This window comes from Cordyceps militaris (genome assembly GCF_000225605.1).
Source record: "Cordyceps militaris CM01 unplaced genomic scaffold CCM_S00006, whole genome shotgun sequence".
NCBI lineage: Eukaryota > Fungi > Ascomycota > Sordariomycetes > Hypocreales > Cordycipitaceae > Cordyceps > Cordyceps militaris.
Window position 1 is genome coordinate 2451798 of NW_006271974.1, and position 20965 is coordinate 2472762.

At 48.3% G+C, this 20965-nt stretch overlaps 6 protein-coding genes across 6 annotated transcripts; 4 read left to right on the forward strand and 2 right to left on the reverse strand.

The window, feature by feature from the left end:
* Window positions 1-5433: 5433 nt before the first annotated feature.
* Window positions 5434-6622, forward strand: CCM_08044 (aldehyde reductase I; the record flags this gene model as incomplete). Its single annotated transcript, XM_006673183.1, has 4 exons — window positions 5434-5760; window positions 5854-5968; window positions 6022-6119; window positions 6143-6622. The coding sequence occupies 4 exons, from the start codon at window positions 5434-5436 to the stop codon at window positions 6620-6622; spliced, it is 1020 nt and encodes a 339-aa protein (XP_006673246.1).
* Window positions 6623-6962: 340 nt separating this feature from the next.
* Window positions 6963-10307, reverse strand: CCM_08045 (DNA repair protein RAD5; the record flags this gene model as incomplete). The annotated part of the gene is made up of 1 exon (XM_006673184.1): window positions 6963-10307. One exon carries the CDS (start codon window positions 10305-10307, stop codon window positions 6963-6965), a length of 3345 nt encoding a protein of 1114 aa, XP_006673247.1.
* Window positions 10308-10632: 325 nt separating this feature from the next.
* On the forward strand, window positions 10633-11782 carry CCM_08046 (Squalene/phytoene synthase; the record flags this gene model as incomplete). Its single annotated transcript, XM_006673185.1, has 2 exons — window positions 10633-10757; window positions 10816-11782. 2 exons carry the CDS (start codon window positions 10633-10635, stop codon window positions 11780-11782), a joined length of 1092 nt encoding a protein of 363 aa, XP_006673248.1.
* Window positions 11783-12108: 326 nt separating this feature from the next.
* Window positions 12109-12649, forward strand: CCM_08047 (30S ribosomal protein S6; the record flags this gene model as incomplete). Its single annotated transcript, XM_006673186.1, has 3 exons — window positions 12109-12132; window positions 12189-12220; window positions 12349-12649. The coding sequence occupies 3 exons, from the start codon at window positions 12109-12111 to the stop codon at window positions 12647-12649; spliced, it is 357 nt and encodes a 118-aa protein (XP_006673249.1).
* Window positions 12650-13385: 736 nt separating this feature from the next.
* CCM_08048 (defective in cullin neddylation protein 1) lies at window positions 13386-15264 on the reverse strand (the record flags this gene model as incomplete). The annotated part of the gene is made up of 5 exons (XM_006673187.1): window positions 13386-13824; window positions 13872-14049; window positions 14099-14181; window positions 14982-15025; window positions 15175-15264. The coding sequence occupies 5 exons, from the start codon at window positions 15262-15264 to the stop codon at window positions 13386-13388; spliced, it is 834 nt and encodes a 277-aa protein (XP_006673250.1).
* Window positions 15265-16091: 827 nt separating this feature from the next.
* Window positions 16092-16943, forward strand: CCM_08049 (uncharacterized protein; the record flags this gene model as incomplete). Its single annotated transcript, XM_006673188.1, has 3 exons — window positions 16092-16212; window positions 16263-16562; window positions 16609-16943. The coding sequence occupies 3 exons, from the start codon at window positions 16092-16094 to the stop codon at window positions 16941-16943; spliced, it is 756 nt and encodes a 251-aa protein (XP_006673251.1).
* Window positions 16944-20965: the final 4022 nt, after the last annotated feature.

A 20965-nucleotide genomic window follows, 5' to 3' on the forward strand; every position in this document is an offset into this window, starting at 1 on the left:
AGCGACTGCTTGGCGGCCGACGCGGTCGATCCGGACATTTCCGGCATCGGAGTGAGTGCCGTGCCCCGCGCCCATCCCTTCGGCCGCTACTCACCCCCACGTCCAGGTCGTCATCGCCTTCCTCGCCATCCCGCTCGCCACGCTCATCGTCCTCGTTGTCGCCTGGTTTCACAATGCGCTTCCCGGTCTCGGCGACCAGCCGATGGATCTGCACCTCAAACGGGTTCTCTGCGCCCTCTTGACCCGCCGGAGCTACCGAAACACGCCGGGCCGCCCCGAGACGGTGGCGGCGTTGGAGGGCCTGCTGGTCACGCTGAGCGACCAGCTGCTCTTTGGCGGCCTGGCCATTCTCGTCGCGGCTTTTGCAAAGGTCGGCATCACGGTGCACTCGTTTCGCTTTGTCGCGGCGCTGGCGGGCCTCAGTTCTTCGGCGCATCTGGCCACCATTGTGGCGTTGAAAAAGTACGACACTCCTCTGCGTCCAGCAGTACCACGGGTTGCCTGCTTATCTATTTCTTCTCTTCAGCCGCATGCGACAGCCCAGTAAAACAAAATGCCTGCGCGCTGCCATGATGCTTGTGCAAGGCGGCCTCCATCTCGCAAGTCGCTTATTCGAATCGACCGTGTCGCACCGGGGAAACGACTCCGACATTGAGTACCGGCCATGGCTTGATATTTTCTGCCATTACAAATACGGTTCCGTGCAAGTCTTCCGAGGCATCTTGTTTGGCGCCTGGTTCGTGACTTGCTACGCAAAAGGCATCGTCAACATGTTTGTCGACAGTCCCGGCAAGCCGTCCCAGTCGTGGCCCATGGCGGTGCTGATGCGCTTCCGCTCACGCCCGGACACGCCCCGGCTCAGCAACCTGGACGTTCTGCGCAAAGGACTGGCCAAGAAGCCGGATCTCATGCGCGAGTTTGCGGCGTCTGAGTTTTTCGGGAGCTTTGGCTGGGATCTGGCGTGGCTGGTGGGCGCCCTAGTCTACGGGCTCTACAACATCATCGACGTGTGGCTTTCCTGCGCGCAGCCGGCGGATGGGCCGGTGTCTTGCTGGACCACGACGCTGAATATGGGATTCGGTCAGATTGCGGCGCTCGTCCTGCTTCTGATATTGCCCTTCAACTGTCTCGATGCCTATGGTACGTTCGCCCTGGCCGTATTGGACCTTTTTTCGCTTACAAAAAGTGAAAGGCGCTGTAAAAGCAGCCCGACCTCGGGTGGATGCTTCCGCTTCCTACGGGAATCCCTTTCCTCAACGTCAGCCGTTGGGTAGCTCACCTGCATCCCAGACACGTTTGTCTCGGCCTGGGGAGGATGATCTACAGTTTATCCAGGGTGGTGGAGATGCCTATGAGACTTTTACTTTTCTCAAGACTTCGGTGACGGTTTTTGCGGCGTTGCTATTCTGGCCAATGGTGTTTCGCGTGTCGTTCATTTGGGTCGAGGGTCCGACTGCGCACTACCTGGTAGGGTATTTGTGGGTTGGGTTGATTTACTTTACAGTGTACTCGTATCAGACGAATCGTTATATATAGAATCGAGAGAGGACCATGATTGGTAGATTTGGTAGTTCACGTCTGTCTCGTCTTGTTGATGCCGATCAGCATACCTGAAGAGTAGCATCGTAAAGCACCGCCGTTGTGGTACGCGTCTCCCTGCATGGCAGTTGGCCGACGCTGTGCAGCCGTGTAACGGTACCTCGAGCGAACATGTTTGCTCGGTGCATCTCTTGAACCCTTTTTGCTGCTTGCTGCCGCTTCTGCTTCGGCTCCGCGTGGTGTCTCGGCACGGTCAGCCAGCCACCGAGCAGCAAAAGCACTCATGACCTGGAAGATGCAGAGCGTTGGCAGGGGGGGCGGATGTGATGCTGTTTTTTGGTCTCACAGAGCGTATCTGGCCTCTTTGTGTAGATATATATTTTGGGTGCGTATTGCCGTCGTCTGGGCTGCTCCGCGTGAGTGACATTCTCATGCATGGGCTACCCTGCATTCAGTTTTTGCAAAGGGTCCTTGTTGGCAATCTACGATGATACTGCCAACATCAAACATGGTGAAACTTGGACCAGTATCTCGTACGACAATTGTCACCTGTCCATGTTTGGCAACATGTGTGTTTCCGGTGTCAAAGTAACACGACGTTGGCCATATGGTCGGGCGTATTCCAAGCACGAACTCATGCGACTCCAAGACGTCAAGAGGGAGAGAGGTATGAGTGCGCCTTCCAGAAAGTCGTCACATTTCCTCCTTTTTGCTTCTTCCGCAATCCCCCACACCTGTTTCGGTTACTGGTCTCTGGTCCCGAGACGGAAGGACGAGCCGGTTGGGCGCCGCCCGTCGGGCCTCGCTGAGTTTGGCCTGCATGCAGCCCGATATCTTCTCCTCCCCCCCCCCTCCCCCCGCGACCGGCCCAGGCCCTCGCCAGTCGCAAGGGGACACTTATTCTCCGCGCCGTGTCCGGATGGGAATATTTGCCGGGTCGAAATGGTGAGGCCGTAATTTCTTTTCTCTTTGGGCATCTACGTTGCGTGCTCGTACACACATCCCATCACATGCTTGCTTGCGCGCACGGGGTGGCGCAGAGACGATGTAAGTGACGGAGGATACATAAAAATGATGAACAAGTCGTGCTGGAATACACAGATACGCAAGTCGGTGTAGGCGAAAACCAAGACATGTTTGTCGTTGATGGCTTCAAAGAGCGACGCTACACGACTTATACCAGCAGCAGGGCCGGCCATTGTGCGTCCTTTGCAGCATCAACGCTGCCAATTCCCCCCCAAGTCACTAACATGCTGTGAGACATGACACGCAGCTGGCAAAAGAACCCCCCCCTTTGGAGCACTAGCACTGCATATGCATCCTCGCTTCACCGTCGGTGCATGGAGAGCCCTTTCCATGTCTCGTCCGCCACCTGTTCGGCCGTCCCCAGCTTCTCCAATCATGCATCGCCGTCACACACACACACACACTCCCCGCCTCGTTCCCAACCTGCCGGCCCTTTTTTCTTTCCTTGACGCACGCTCTTTATTGTGCCCTGGTCGTTGCGAGCGCTCTCTCCCGGGGGAACGCAGCGTTGGGTCGATAAAGCGCCGCCCCGTCTTGTCGGCAACAAAGAACGACGCCCAACCCCCGTCACTGGCTTGGCTGGGGGGGAAGATGGCTGGCTTTGCTTCTTTGAACGATGAAGACTTGGAAGGGGGGAGGGGGGAGTTTTGTGCTACATATTCGCCTGCATAAAGTTCCTGTTTCATACCCTGTTCTGGATAAACAAGTTTCCTCCCTCGACCTTTTTATTTTTTGGATTTCTTCTCCTTCACGTTGAGCCCGCCCGCAAGCCCGCAAGCCCGCTGCACCTTCACCCACCAACAACACACGCATCCGTCCCTCGACAGCGCAGGGGGCCAGTGTAAGCGGGGGTTGCATGTATATCCCGCGCGGCGTGAGCGAGGTGGACGGCCTCGCTCCCACGGCCGCCGGCGCTCCGACATGGCGCCGCGGCCAGCCCGAGATGGTGCTGCCCGGCGTCGTGGACAGCGGCGGCGGCGGCGGCGACCGGCGGCGGCTCCTCGAGCGCCGCCAGTTCTCCGACGACCCCCTCCAAAACACAAACATTAGCATCGGCGTCATCATCGCCATCGTGCTCGCCGCCTTCCTCGCCGCCCTGTTTGCCTTTCTCTGGGTCTACCGCCACACCATCCGCTGCTCGCCCGCGCGCAAGAAGCGCCGCCGCCGCCCCAGCAGCGCCAGCCGCAAGAGCTCCAAGGCCTCGTCGCATCACGGCAGCGACGCCGAGGCCGCGCCGGAACCGGAGCCCGCTGCGGAAGGGGCCGAGCCTGCTGCGTAAAAGCAGCCGACTACGCCCTGCCGAGGAATACATGCCCTTATTTGATCTATGGATAATGACTACGATGATGACATTGGTGGCCGTTATGATGACAAAGATTTTGGTCCATGATTGATGACCACTATGATTAGTGGACTTGCATTTGAGCTACCACGTCTTCAGCTCAACTCTGTTTCGTTTCTTGTGTATAGCAGCTTTTTGTGTATTATATCGTCATCTTCGGGGATTTGCATCTTTTTGGAGGGGCTCTTGTTCGCCTACAGAATTTGGGAAAAAGCGGGCGCGACAGGTATGATTAGCATTGGCAACCAGTTTTTGAAGATCGAACCTCACCGCAAGAAGGGGGGAATTCTCTTTCACGAGACCTTGGCGGCATGCTACTTTATTGAAGAATACAACGACGATTTCTTTTTGAATCGCACCGAGGGGCATGTATCACAGAACGCCGTCGTATGCAACGTGTCATGGCAGCGGCGCCCGCCGTTGCACGATTTACAGCCACCTTGGTGGTCCACACATTCGCCCAACACCAAAGACCGAAGATAACCAGTCTGCTTGATGCTATACTTTGTACATTGGCTCGCCAACTTGGCAGGGGGAGACAAGGCCCGCCTGCCCAGTAGACGCAACGTTCTCGGTCTGACTCAATGTCGTTAAAATCCGTCGTCGAGAATCTCTCTTCGGCGTTAAGGAAGAATAGAGAGGGTCAAGGAACCAGTTTCGGTGGGATTGTGGGTAACTGCTAGTTACAATGGGTTGGATGGGCGGTTGGTCTCTGCCAAGAGAGAGACACCCCCACGATGGTCGCTGTGGGACATATTGGGCACTGTACAGCGACCAGTGGGGAGACAAGATGAGCCGAAAGTATGAACTAGAAGACTCGAAATAACTAGTATGTGAAAGGAACAAGCAAACGCGCAAGGCATGTACATGCAGGAGAATACAACATGTCATGTTTGGTGTCGCAAGACCTATCGAGTTAACTATATGCTGGAAGTCGCCCGCATTGGCCCATGAGAAGATGAAATTCGACTTTCCATTGAGACATGACGTGTGGCGCACAAGAACCCTGCCGGATGGCGAGCTGCAGCGACCCGCGCCAATAAGACGCCGCGAAGGCACCTTCTCACCGAGTCTCGGCCTCTGATGCCGCAAAACCAAGAGCGAAACAACAAGAAGCTCGCCATTTGCGACACACAAGGCGGATCGAACCCCGTTCTTTACCAAGACCCCCCATCATGATGAAATGCCCGTACAACTGGGGACCGAGTTGGCCCCTCTGTAACCCACCGACCGACGGACGAGAGTTCAGCTTGTTAGCAGGGGAGCGGAGCGTTAGCGAGGGAAACTAAGTTGGATTCGGTAGTAGTCTTTACAATCATCTCTCCTTCTCACAATTCGTAATAGTGCCCGTGTCGTCATATGTTTAGAAAATTTGCCCCTCCATCGCCAACGTAAAAGGTCGCGACTTCCTCCCCCAACTTATTCGCAGTCCCCTTTCCTGATTTCCTCGCCCATACCTCATCACCAAAACCCCGATAACCTCGTACAATACCAAAGTCCTTCCCAAAACCCCAGAAAACCAAATCATGTCTTCCGGTCGCACCGTCACCCTCAACACCGGCGCCAAGGTCCCCGCCCTCGGCTACGGCACCTGGCAGGCGGCCCCCGGCGAGGTCGGCGCCGGCGTCTTCGAGGCCCTGCAGGCCGGCTACCGCCACCTCGACCTAGCCAAGGTCTACGGCAACCAGCGCGAGGTCGGCGAGGGCATCCAGCGTGCCCTGAAGGAGGTCCCTGGCCTGAAGCGCGAAGACATCTTCATCACCTCCAAGCTGTGGAACGACAGCCACCAGCCGGAGAATGTCGCCGCCGCGCTCGACGAGACCCTCCAGGAGCTCGGACTCGAGTACCTTGATGTATGTCAGTCATTGGCGGACCCCAATTGGGCGCACGCGAAGCTCAATTGGTGTCCCAGGGGGGATAAAGGTATGACTAACCGTTGGACTTAGCTTTACCTCATTCACTGGCCGGTTGCTTTTGAGCACGGCGACGGTCTCTTCCCCAAGGATGCCAGCGGCGCGGTCCGCCTCGACAAGAAGACGTCCATTGTTCAGACCTGGAAAGGTAAAGAATCCTGCTCGCAGGCCACTTTGTACACCGTGCTAACTGGCATACAGCTTTGACCGAGCTCCCCAAGACCAAGACCCGCGCCGTCGGTGTCTCCAACTTCACCATCGACCACGCAAGTCCCCCAACGATTATTTGTCATGAAAGAGTCCCGCGACTAACAATAACCAGCTGGAGGCCGTCATCAAGGCTACCGGCGTCACCCCCGCCGTCAACCAGATCGAGCGGCACCCGCGCCTCATCGACCAGGCGCTCGTCAAGTACGCCGCCGACAAGCACATTGTGCTGACGGCCTACTCGGCCTTTGGCAACAACACCATTGGCGCGCCGCTCCTCATCGTCAACGATGAGGTCAAGGCCGTCGCCGAGCGCCTCACGGCCAGCAAGGGCCGAAAAATCACCCCCGCCCACGTTCTGCTCGCCTGGGCCCAGGTCGGCGGCCACACCGTCATCCCCAAGTCGGTCACGGCCTCGCGCATCCGCGAAAACTTTCAAGAGGTCGACCTCGAGCAGCAGGATATCGACCGCCTGAACAAGATTGGCGAGGACAAGCATCGCTTCAACATTCCCTTCACGTACGAGCCCAAGTGGAACGTGGACATTTTCGGGGATGATCGCGAAAAGGCCGCCACGACCAAGGTTGTCGTGTAGATGGTGCAAGGAAAATGATAAAAGGAAAATAGTAAAATAAAAGTCATTCGAGGATAAAACAGTATGCAACACATTTTACTCTCAATGGATTGAACAGTCCTGTGACACCACTGCCATGCTTGGAAACAAGATACAGTCGCATTCTGTACTTGATAGAAGTCGTCTGAAGAAGAGAATATGCCAGAAAAGAATATGCAACCAAAAACACCAGCATCATGCAACTACCACACAAGCCGTCTAGTTCCCATCATCACTCAACAAAACCTATGCCACAGAAGAATCTGCCACAACACAATATGTCACAATACCAGACGCCCCCCAATGTAGACCTACAGCCCAATCAGCTGAGCAGCTCCTTGATATCCTCGATGCGCTGCACCTTCTTCTCCTCGTCGCTCATCATGCCCAGCGACGTGGCGATAAACTTTTTGCGCTCCTGGATGCGCAGCATGCGCTCCTCGACGCTCTCCTTGACGATGAAGCGCTTGACCTGGACGGCGTCCTCCTGCCCGAGCCGGTGCACGCGGTCAATGGCCTGGGCCTCGACGGCGAAGCTCCACCACGGGTCCATCATGAAGACGCGCCCCGCGCTCGTCAGGTTGAGCCCGACGCCGCCGGCGCGCAGGCTGATGAGCAGCACCATGAAGCCCTGCTTCTCGGTAAACTGGTCCAGCACGGCCGCCCGCGCCTTTTGCGCCATGCTGCCGTCGAGCCGCAGAAACGTGACGTGCGCGCGTGCGAGCGCGGGCTCGATGAGGCTGAGAAACGACGTGAACTGCGAAAAGATGACCGACTTCATGCGCGGATGGTCCCGCCGCAGACTGCGCAGCTGGCTGATGAGCGCCGCCACTTTGGCGGACGAGCCTGTCATGCCGAGACGCTGCAGGCTGATGCGCGGCTTCCCGGTCGAGATGTCGACTTCGTCGTCGTGCCGAATGACCTCGAACAGGTCGCGCGCGTTGAGCGGCGCCCGGCAGCTGAAGCACTTGGGCACCAAGCCGCGATCCGTCTCGTGCTTCATAAAGTCGACGAGGCACTTTTGGCAGGCAGAGTGCCAGCAACCCGTCACGGTCTGATCGTGCATGGGCTCCTCGAAGCAAAACGGGCACTCCTTTTCTGACTCGTCTCGGATCTCGCTTAGCGCGTTGACGCCGTACGCCTGGTTGTCCTTGGACGCTTCGTCTACGACGGCTGTAAAATGCTGGATCAAATTTTCCAGATCCATGTCATCCGCGAAACCGGTGTTGGCGTCTGCGGCTGCACCAGCTTCTACTTCGTCCGCCACAATGTCCTTGTTTCGCACCAAAATGGGATGACAGCACGATTGGCGTAGTCGTAGAATCTGGGCAAATATGGTCGTAAACGCCTTCATCACCGTTCCAGCCTCCACATTCTGGTTAAAGGTTCGTTTAGCTCGGTTGAAGATGTAATCGTAGACGTCCCTCTCCGTCTTGGACAGCTCGACTTCCACCACGTCAACCTGCTTGGGTGGCAAAGGCACCAATGGCTGTCCATCTGGCGTCTTCATGTCTTTTGTGCGCCGCATGACTAGTGGCTCCAATACCGTTTGTACAACATTGAGCGCCCGGACAAAATCGCCAGACTCAAATGGCACGGTGATGAACGTTTTCCAAAACGAAAAGTTGTTCCACGGCTCGACACCGAGGAACCGTACCAGGCTAAACAAGTCCTCTAGCTTGTTCACAATGGGAGTGCCCGTAAGCACCCAGCGATGCTTCGAAGACATCTCATAACATGCTTTGGCTGTTTTGGACGATCGGTTCTTTATATAATGCGCTTCATCGAGTATTATGCGGAAGAAATTAAGGGAAAAGATGCCGGTGTGCGAGCTCTTATCGCCATTCTTGGCTGCGATGGCACTGAATTCAGAGAGGACAACGCCGTAGCTCGTAATGACCAAATCCGGTGCCAGGGATGCATTGGATGGGCTGCACAGCGCTTGCAAATTATTCGCCTTTTCGTTGCCATAATAGAGTTCAATCTTGACGGTTCCTTCTTTCGAGGCCTTTTCAGCTTCACTCTGCCACTGCGATAACAGGGACATGGGCGCCACCACCAGTGTGGTGCAAGGAGCGTCCAGCATGGCCGATGACGAGCCCAGGCGCTGAAGCTGATTGACCGTCGCAATGCCGACATTATTGGAATTCGATTGGAGAGCAGCCTCTGACTTGTGAGAGTGCATTAGAGCGAGCATCTGAATGGTTTTGCCGAGACCCATTTCGTCCGCCAAAACACCGCCCAAGCAGTGTTGTTCTTGGACGGGAAACTCGAGTGACAGGTCACCAGAGTAGGGGTTGACATAAAATTTCGTAACATCGTTAATGACAGGCAAGTCTTTGTCGTCATGATCTTTGACGGGCCAAACGTATTCTTCCCAGAGCGGGTGCATAGATGGCTCCCTGTTACTTCGCGCATCCTTCTCTTTTGCTATCATCCAATGCAAGGATTGCTTCTGATAGGGACGTAGCGTCATCGCAAAGGTATCGGCCGGCTCCTCTTCCGGAGTGCTAAAGTCGAATGATTGAGCCTTTTTGTATAGTGCATCAAGTTGGTCCTGGTCAACCTCTTTGCCCTCTTCCGCGTCTGAGGCTGGCGAGTCTGAGTCTTTTGTTGCGCCAAGTTTCTTTTGTTCGGCCTGTTTTTCCTCTTCCATTTCTGCCGCTTTCAACAGACTTTGACGCCCGTCCTTGGCCGCCGCGTTGGCAACAGTCGGCTGCAGACCAATCTCCTGAAACAGCCGGACGAGCGCAACTTGTCGCAGGCGAAGATTCTTCTCATCGGTGGTTTCTGATTGCTCGAAAAATGCCTCTGCCCGATCATCGGCAAGCTGAAAGTGGCGATTATAAAAGGCAGAGTTGAGCAGCGAGCATTTCAACTGGAGGAATACCGTGTCGTTTGTCCGTAACCTGTCTGGCGCATAGACGACGCTTCCCTCAAATCGGCAAATCTTTTGATCAATCAGTGTCGAGACCCAATTTGCCGTATCCTTTGCCAGCCTTCCAATTTCCATGCCGCTGTCGTTTGTGAACCGCACAATGACGTCTATCCGACGGGAGGCCGCCGTCCTGTTTCGCACTGGCGTGACTGGCACACCTAGCTTTGCCTTGATTTTTGGAGGCGCTGGCGGCTGTATCTTTTGCCGCTCAATTTTGACAGTGTCGCCGTGCTTGAGGATATTGGCGCCGCTGCGAGTCGCCCAGCCCTCGACCCCAAATGCTCCAATGTATCGTGCACTGGGCATGCTGCGAGGTGGTCGAGGTGGCGCCACTTTTGGTGCATTCGGTGTCGGTGTTCTTGAGGGCGAGCGCTTGAGAACCAATGGCTTCATGAACTTTTTGTACGCGCCGTCGAGGTACATGTTGACAGCGCGCTCAAGGTTATTGTTGCTCTGTTCACGGATAACGGAGAGGACGTCTTCGGCAACTTTGTCGCCGACAAAGGCTTCAAACGTGCCAATGTCAAAAGATACAGCATCGTCGCTAGCCGTGGCGGCGGAGTCGTCATCAACAGTCGACAAATCGGCATTTTCGGGAAGTGTGGTGTTGGCACCGTTTTCTGTCTGGACTCGGGGATTGGGACTCGGAACTGGGCTTGGGAGCTCATCGGGGTCGGTAAAGAATCGCCGCTTCTTAACCGGGGGCTCCTGTGAATTGCCAAAGTTCATGGCGTCGTCAAACACATTGGATCTGGCGCCTGTCGTCCTGCATTAAATAGCAGTTGCACGGAGCTGAGTCGGAGCTGGGAGACGCGACGGGTAAGAGCCTGCCTGGCGCGTTCTTGAGGCGCTCTCAGGTGACCGCGTTGAGAGTTACAGTGGACGGTGTGCACAGTGGGCCACGCCTTTTTAATTAACGGGGCACAGCGCGCCGCTTCCAGAGACGAAAGATTTGAGCTCTGGTGGCGCATCTCGGATTCTTGGAAATACCATGTTGACGATTGGCCAGCACCCTCGACATCAATAGAGCCGTCTCGCAGCCTTGGGTGCCTATATGAATAGACCACGCATCCTATGCAATGGCCTACGGCGCCTGGTCCGGAGCCCGACCGCGCGACGGAGCTACATTACAAAGGCGGACATTGACGGTGCCCGCCAGTACTGCGCAAAGGAATTAGAGTATGTGCCGTTAATCTGCTCTGGTAACAATTCAGTATCTCTAACATTTGTCCAACAGAAAAGGCGACTACGATGCACACCTCATCCGCCGATTCGCACACCCAGCGCAGGACATGTACACAGCCCTGCGCGCGCTCAACCTCGAGCTCGTCCGCCTCCCCGACATTGTGTCCAACCCGACCATTGGCCTCATGCGCATCAAATTTTGGCAAGAATTGATTGACAAGACATTTGCCGGACAGCCGCCTCGCGAGCCCATCTGCATCCTGCTGCACCAGGCGCTGCTCTTCATGGACCAGCACGCCGACGCCTCGAGCAAGAAGTCGATCAAGTTTTGGATCTCGCGCCTGATCCGCACACGCGAAAAACACATGGACAGCCGGCCGTTTACGAGCCTCGCCACGCTGGAAGACTACGCCGAGAATACCTACTCGACCATGATGTACGCGACGCTGGCGAGCTTGGGCCTGCGCTCCATGGATGTCGACCACCTGGCAAGCCACGTCGGCAAGGCCTGCGGCATCGTGGCCGTGCTGCGCGGCGTGCCGCTGCTCGCCGCGCCGCGAGCGCCCTCCAAGATGCCGGGAGGCGATCACGCGCCGACGCGAGAGCCCGCACTGCTGCTGCCCCTGGACATCATGGCCGAGGCGGGCGTCCAGGAAGAGGAGGTCTTCCGCCAGGGTCCCAACGCGCCGGGCCTTCAGGACGCCGTCTTTCAAGTCGCCACGCGCGCCAATGACCACCTCATCACAGCGCGGGAGATGCTGAAGCGGCTGCGCGCCGGCGAGGACGCGGGCCACGACTTTGAGCACCAAGGCGAGGACGCGCACGTGTACGACGCCGACAGGGAGAGTGACCGCGCGAGGGACCTGCACCGTGGATTCCGAGTCCTGCTGGAAGCGGCACCGGCGACGTACTTTCTCGAGAGGCTGGAACAGGCCAACTTTGACCCCTTCGCTATGAAAGCAGCAGGTTGGAGGCTGCCCTGGCGGGTTTGGCAAACGCTGTCCAAGGAACAGCTGTAAAGTTACTTACTATACTTATTTGTACATTATGCATGGCGTTGGAGGATAGGGATAGAGTATGCATGGGAAAAGGCGGTTCTTAATCCCCATTTGCATAGAAAGGTTCCAAGAATTCCCTGAATTTAATCAACCGAACAAACCTCTCCAATTTAATTCATTTACTCTTTTTTTTGTAATGGGTTTCGAGTTCAGAGGATGACACCGCGTACTTTGGTTGCGCCGGCTAATCTGCGGATCCACTTCATCATACTATTTTTACGGTGTCGACAACGCCGAGCTTGGATCTTGATTCATACAGCGACCAATCCAGCACAACGGTCGCCACAATGCTCTACGAGTTAATAGCTATAGTAAGTACTTCACCAGACCATATTTCCATACCCCGTTTCGATCTGACCGATCTTAGGTACGACCCGGCAACGTGACCGAGGTCAAAGAGTACGTCCACTCCCCACGAGAACCCCCGACTTCAACCACACCTCGCTCCCTCCACGGGCTATCGACGACGAAGGCGAAACCCAGCATACCCCCCAAATGCACGGTACTAATCCATGAACTTCTTGCAGAATCGCCAAGACCGTCGGGTCCACGATCCTGCGCAACGGCGGCGTCGTGCGCGGCCTCGCCAACTGGGGCGTCTTCTCCCTGCCGCGGCCCGTGTCGGTGCACCAGATGAAGCACCACCACGGGCACTACTTTGTGATGCGCTACGATGCCTCGGCCAAGCTGCACAGCGAGGTGCGCAGCGTCATGCGTCTCGAGCCGCGCATGATCCGCGCCGCCCACGTCAAGCTCGGCGACGGCAAGCTCGAAACCCTGGCGCGCTTCGGCGCGCCCAAGTGGCGGACCGAGGGCGGCGAGGCGTAGAGGACGATGCGACGGCCGACCCGTCTCGGTTCCGGTCGTGTCGTGTACGAAAAGCGCAAGCCGACTGCACTCCGGTGGGGGTCGCGGCTTGCCCATCATCGGGGCTCGCGCTTAAGGCGCCGAGCGCCTAGACACTGGCTCGAGGGCTCGAGGGTTCGAGTCTGCGCCTGATATAACTTTGAAATGAAAGGTGCCGAGCAAATATGGCCAAAGAAGCCGTGCACTCGGGACCGCTGTATAAATACACCATAAAATGGGAACCTACGGATAGTATAGAATATTCCAGTCTTTATTCACCACCCATCGGCTTCGAACGTTCCGTTAAGTCCTCTCTCTTGTCAAGGGACGCTTGGTAAACCATGAGCGGTAAAATTCAACTTCCAACTAATATCTAGTCATAATTTTGTTGGCTGAGTCGCTTGTGGATGCACCAGCCTTGGCCGGGATGCAGCTTGTCTAAGTTCGTGTAGTGCCAAAAAATCCGGCCGCAGCTCGTGTGCGGAAATTGCCACATACAATGCTAATTCTCACCCCCTCATGAATGTCTAAACGCTGGGTTCCATGCAATGCCCTCGTCTCGTCAAGACCATGCCACACCTGCGCTTCCGTCTCCAATATGAATGTTGTTGCTGTAGCGCAGATTGATCGAGGTCACAGCTTGGTCGCGTTTGAAATCGTTCAACGTTTCGGCCGCGTCTATCGGGATGCTCTTCTTCCAAGGCAAGAGCTGCGGCGTCTACGCTTCATCAACCTCCATCTTCTCAGGCTTGCCAACACCGTTGGCCCTGCACCACTCCACAAATTCGTCAATGACGCTTGGCCAGGCACCATCTTCGTTCCAAAAGGACACGGAATCATCCTCGATGCTCTTGAAGGCAAACTCAAGCACCATGTTCCACATGTCACGGTTGACGGAGCGCGTCCATTTTTCAGCCAAAAATTTCTTCCACAGCGCCAACCAGTCACGGTGCGCATTCTTCCATGGCATGCCAGGAGGGGCAAATAGCATATCCCAGTAGATGAGGGCGGTATCGAGACTGAGCGACTTTTGATCGTTCTCACGGCCAACGACAAACGCGTACTTGTACACCCTTTTGAATAGGGCGGCATCTTTTGGTAGCGCCTTGATAACTTTGCGGAGATGCTTAGCGTGCTCCTTATGTGAAGCGTTGACGCTTTGAATGTTAGCATACAATAAATACGCAGTCATAATGAGACTTACTTGCTACTCTTCCATCCTGCTACATAGCCTTCTCGTGAAATTTCTCCTATGGTAGGTGCTTGCAAAAGCTCCAGAGCAACGAAGAGCTCTGCGTTTTCTATGTTCACCTTCAGCTCATTGTTGAGGTAATTCATAGTCGACGCCAGCTCCATGGAGTTCTTGCCATCCTTTTCGTCGTCTTAAAACCATTAGCAGATAATCAGGTTAGTTAGTTTTAAGTCACCTACCTCGTAAGCTGTCGAACAAGGACCCTAACTCGGAGATGAGAGTCGAGGTGGCGGGTGCGGCACCCTCGTTCTGGTGATAGTACCTATCTCAGATGTCAGAAAACGTTTGGAGCTAGCTTTAGAACGAGTTTTCAGGATTATGCCTCCACTTGGAAACAGTTGTAGGATGTCAGCGTGTCATGTCCGCTATACAAGGCGCATGTACCATGAATCCTTGTCCGAGGCGAGGTCATCAGAGCTACTGTGATCCCATTTCCGCCTTGATGGGAGCAGCGATTGAAACTTGCAGTGGATTTGACGGCGCATCGCTTTCAGACCCATTGTTTAAGAGGTTGAACGCAGATCGCGAAGCGCTGCATCGGTGCTCAAGTAACTAGACTTGGGAGGCAAGGTGGAGATGCAGCGAACGCCAGTGAGCCGTTTTTAGTATCGGCAGTCAGGTAGAAATAGGATGCGAGACGCGAAGAGGGAGGGCGGTACAGCAGCGGAGGTTGGGTATGGTGATGGGTAAAAATGTAGATCGGCACCGCGCAAGCGTCACGGCATTTTGAATCTCTGTTTCAAGCCGTCGGGCGGTGCTCGGCCGTACTTTGGGATATGTCTAGCAACACTCCACCACTGGCCCGCTGGCATTGGTTGAGCATGCTCAACGGTGCTCCAGCACTATTGCAACGTCTATGCCTGCTTCATGCGCCCACAGACAGGCTGGCCTATGTAATCCCAGGGACGCAGCACGGATGTGACGGACATGGTTTGCATCGATGCTGCCGTGTTGCTTGCTGTGTGATGCGATGGGGTCGGCCAGGGCTACACACCTGGCAGGACATGCACAACGCTTCGTAGATGGCGGGTTGAGTCGTGTAGGAAAGAGGCCAGAACTTACTCGTCAATAGCATCGTTGATCTTGTAGCCGGCGAGTCTAAGGAACTGCAGAACTCTCGTTAGCTCGTTGTCGCACTTCCATGGCATCCACGATATCCGGTTTGCGACCCGTCCGTTAGAGCACAAGTGGCTGGCTCATGTCATTTGACACTGCGAACCAGTGCATATAATCACTTTTCTGGGGTTGTACCTACCTTGGTGGCGATTTTCTCGCTTGCCCCCGTGTAGCTCGTGAACTGGCTGACCAGCGCGCGGAGTTGAGCATTATTACTGGGAGGAGCCATTGTGGTGACGGGAGTACCAGCTCTAGAATCGTGTATCCGTTCGAAATCGGCCGGTGGCAGTACTCCGGCTGGCGAGCCTTTAGTTGCGACGGTTGCTGGTGGCCAGGACAGCGAGAGCGCGTCGCCTTCGTTGCGCACGAGGATGCAGAGCTTGAGGTCGGGGCGTAGAGGTTGCGCAGCAGGTTCTCTCGGCAACACAAGTATTGCAATACGATGAAGAACACGGATAGGAGGACCGACCGGGAGCCTGCCGCGTCACAGAGAAGTACAAGGACGGGCGTCAGAGGACTTGCTCTGGTGGTTTGGGTGAATTTGGGCGAGATGATGGAAGTGTTGGAGGGGTATGTGGGGTAGCGCTTCACGACGGCCAGGCAAGTATCTCTGCTGTACAAATAGTATGAGGATAGTACTTGCCAATATCATGGTGTGGCAGCTCCGCTCCCTCTGTTGTCACGATTTTGACTTGTTACATTGATACTCCAGTCTAGCTCTCTTAGTTCTGATGGGCCTGTGGTACCTGCTAAGTAAATACTGTAATAGGTTCGTAGTCCGGTAAATTTGAACTCGTGTCCTGCAAATTTCGGGTCTCGACTAAAGTTACCTGGGTAGTCCTAGTTATAGGTAGTACCTCGCTCCTTCCGCCACTTCATAACCCCGCCCTACAACTTCGCTCTTTAAATACCATGGCGACGCCACTGACACAGTTCACAGATCGGGTTCCCGCATCTTGCTCTCTCGAACAACCATCCCAAAATACACAGAGGGTCAGGTTCCAACTGCCAACTCATCCTCCCACTTCTCGCACGCGTCGCCGTTGCCGTGGTACAATGGCCACACAAGTTTACCAGACCTTCACCAGCAGCCAAGTTCTTGACAACATGCTCGTCGACGCTGCAACGCTATTTAATGAAAACTATGGAACATGGGGCGAGAAAGCCTCTAAACCAGGTGAGAGCCATCCACTTGCTATTATCTCGCCCATGCTAATTTCTCTGTAGGATCCCCTGTTCGCCTGAGCGCTTCTCGACTTCGAAAGCAATATCTACCCGATGATTCCCAGAGCTCCTATACTCGGGTGCTTGTGGATGGAGTGCTTGCTGGCAATGCCTTCTTCTGCCGCTGGAACTGTGCAGGCAAGACTGTCTGCTGGGTTACCCAGCTCGTGGTTAGCAAGGAGTATCGTGAGCGTGGGCTCGCAGGCGGCCTGTTGAGGGCGCTGAAACAGGACAGCGACAACATATTCGGCATTATGAGCTCTCACCCAGCCGCATGTCTTGCAGCGGCGGCGGCATTCGCAAGTAAGTGAACTTGGCTCGATATAGGATGACTACTGACTTGGAGTAGCAACTATCGAAAAGGTGTCTCTTGACTTCATTAGAGAGAACGCGCAGGGAGTCATGGGACTCTCGCCAATAACGTATATACGGGATGCAAAGCTGTGCGGAACTATCTTTGACGCCAACGACGTAACCGGACTCGTCTCCGGTGTCGACACCGGGTTCTTCGTTGATCATGAAGAACCTCTAGACGCATTAGAAACTATTCGCGAAAGCCTGCAGTGGCCATTCGGGGATCTCCCAGATGGCCACGAATATCTACTGATTGTTCCTGGCAAGACTCGTCGATCTAGGTCTCGATCATCGAGTGGGCGCAGCGATGTCTCGGTTGCAGAAGCTTAGAGAGACGCCGTTATCACAGTATCCGGGGTTATATCCCATAGTTCCCAATTGCCTGCATGTCTGCGGAATCATGGTACATAGCTAAGTAGGTAGTGGAGGATCCGTAATTACAATTGGAATTCTCCGACTTTGCTCTGCATCGTCCAATCTTTTCTCAAGCAGTCTATCAAAATATAAACTAATAGACGGACCAAGGTGCATATCGGACAGTAGCAGCATATCCACCTGGGATTTCGAAAGTCCCACAACTTCGCTAACTCGATAGCGATTTAAATATATATTCACTTTTATAAGGAAGCATTGACGAGTCAAAAGTCGAGCTATATGCCAACATCAGCAATTCAACTGATCTATGGGGCAGGCTACTACGGCAGCCTATAGGTGAGTTATCACTAAAACGTATTTTACATGCTTATATCGGGGTTTACATACTAGGCATACGCTAAGAGTGTATATAATTATTTTTAATATATTAATATCTATATTTATATAATATAGAATATAATTTAAGGCTATATATACTATTTACTAATAGAATTATATTTTATAAATTTATAACTCTTTTTATTATACTAATTACTATTATAAATATAGTATTATTAGTTATTATAGCTTCTATAGCTTAGCTTAATAATATTAAAAAGTTAATAACTTAGGTACTTATAAAGGCTAATATTCTTATAAATAAATAGCTTAATACTATATATAAATAGTCTATACCTATATACTTACTTTAACTAAATTTAATACTAATATATAGTTATAAATAAAGCTAATTATTAAATCTATTATATATTTAGAATATTAAGGTAATAATTATCTATATTTATAATAAAGAATATAAAATAGTTTATTTAAAATATTAAAATTATAGTTATATTTTTACTAGCTATATCTAGCTTTAAAGGCTAGCTAAGAATATATATATAAATTATATATACTCTTCTTAAGTATATTAATACTCTTTAAAAGGTATTATATAATACTACTTATATATATTATTAACTAATAATAGTTATAACTAAACTATACTTTTTTATTATATAAAAGGATATACTAAATATAGTAAGTATATATAATATTATATAAGTATAATAGTAATAAATTACTATAATATTTATTAAATAAGTAAGGATTTAAGTAAAATATAACTAAATATATATTTAAGTATATTTACTAGTACTTTATTAAATATTATAGCTAGATATAAGTAATAATAGTTTATATATAAAAGAAAAAACTTTATATAATCCTTTTTCCTTAATTAATATTAATACTTATTATAATAGAGAAATACTACCTAAAGATAAGTATATAGTATTAAGAGTTAGTATAATAATATCTAGATTAGGATATATATCTTTATTACTACTTAATATTATATCTATTTATATAAGAATTACTACTACCTATAAAAGAAACTATTTAAAAGCCTTTTTTAAATAATTATAATATTTTAAGTATAAAGTTAACTATAATTAATAATAAAGACCTTATTATACTTAACTTAATAAATAATATAGATATACTTTTAACTTAAGTTATACTTTAAAGCCTTTTTATTAATAGTTAGGTTATAATATAAAGTACTATTTTAAATAATATATAAGTAAGATAAGCTAGTTTTATTATAACTTAGCTAAAAATAAATAATAAAGGTATTATATTTATACTTTAGCTATTTAATACTATAATTAAAAATAGATATATTAAGAATATTTTAATACCCTAAATAATATTTAGTCTAAACTATATTAATAAATATATATTATAGTAATATACTTATTTATAGTTTAAATACTAGTTATATAGAAATATACTATTATTAATTATATTAGATAGTATTAATCCTATATTATTAATATTACTAGATAAAGAGTAGGAAGTTAAGGCTATAATTATCTTAAAATCCCCTTTAAGTATTATTAATTACTATATTAGTATTTAGTAAATAATAATAATTAAAGGGCTTTTAATAGTACTTAAATATAATTAATTAAATAAGAAGATTATAATTAATCTTTTAATAATATATCTAAATAATTAAAAGTAACTAATAATAGGTTTATATATAGTAAAGAGGGTTTATACTAATTTATAAGCTTTATCCTATAAAATAAAGCTATTAATAAAGAAAGTAATAACTTAAAGGCTAAATATATTAAATTTAAAGTTTAATATTAAGTAAGAGATTATATAAACTCCCTTTATTACTAGTAATTTACCTAGCTTAGTAAAGCTTATAGATAAGGTAACTAGTAAGATAAAGAGTAATACTACTAGTATTATTATATAAGAGGATATATTAATAATACTAGAGGATAAAAGGGTTTTTCTAATTTATATAAGGAAGTAAATATTAAAAGGATAAATATTATATACTATTATTTATTTTATATTTTATATTTTAAATATAGAAATAAGAAAAAAAGATAAAAATAAAGAAAATAAAAAAAGGGGGTTATTCCCCTATAATAAGCTCTTAAATTATATTAATAATAATATCCTTATATAATAATAATTTATTAAGCCTTATATAAGTATTAATAACTAACTTTAATAAGGCTAATCTAAGAAGAGTTCTTTTAACTTAATACTAATTAAGTTACTTATATAAGTATAAGTAAATAGGAAAAAGAGGTATTTCTAGGTTACCTACCTCTAATAGACTACTAAACTTATACTAAATAATCCTATTATAGATCTAGTATATAACTTATAGTAAGTATATATTAATAGTATTATTTAATATCTTAAAGATAGAGTTTAATACTTCTATATTATTAATAGGTAGTAAGAATTTATAATTTAGCTTAATATTATAGCTAAGGTTATAATATAAAATATTTAGTTAACTAGTAATTTTACTTTCTTATATATATATATAATAGATATTCTATTTATATATAAAAGTATAAAAGTTTTCTTAAATTAATAATATATATAAATAAAGAATAATAATCTTATTTATAAGATTATTAATAAGGAATAAGCTATAGTTATTAAGTATAAAGAAATATATCTAAATAGTTATATTAGTATATATATCTATAGTTATTAATAATTACTTACTTACTAGTATTTAATAGGAATACTTAAGAAGTATTATTATCTTTTAATATATATATTATAAATACTTTAGCTATATAACTATACTTTTATAAATATAAACTCCTAAGATATTCTTTATAGCTCCTAAGAGTATTATAACTTATTAGTATTATTATAAATTTAATATTATATTAGTATATTATTTTAAGAAAGAAACTAGTATAACCTAGTAATAATAGTAATCTTATTACTATAATTAGATTATAATTAAGTAGGTATTATGTTTTATATATTTAATAGGGTAATATATTACTATATAATACTCTATAAAGTTATTATAGAAATACTAATATAGAACTAAGTAATATAATATAAATATATATTAATTCCTATATAAATCTTAAACCTCTATAGCTATAGCTTTTTATAGCTATTAATAGATTAAATCTAATTAGGACTATAGGTTTTAAAGTCTATATATAGTATTTCTACCTATTTTTAATAATCCTAAAGGTTTTTAGAGAATACCTTATAATAAACCTTATATAAAGTGTTATAGCTAATATTAATACTAGCCTTATATATATATACTATAAGGAATATTTAGCTATTATTAATTATATACTATTTAATAGTAAAATTATTCTAAAGATATACTTATACCTACTCTTATATAATATCTTAATATATAATATCTTATTATTAGTATATATTTTATTAATAGTAAATTAAGCTAATTTAAAATAGTAATAATTAGAAACCTTTATTAAGTAGTTATTTATAAATATTAAAGTTAGTAAGGTTCTAGGTAAAATATAATATTTAGATATATTTAGTAAGTTTATCTTAGTTATTTATTTATACTTATAAGTAAATATAGTTAATTTATAAAAAGCATTATAGTATTTAAGGGTAAATATTATAGCTATAGTTATCTTATAGGATATTATAAATCTTCTAATATATAAGAT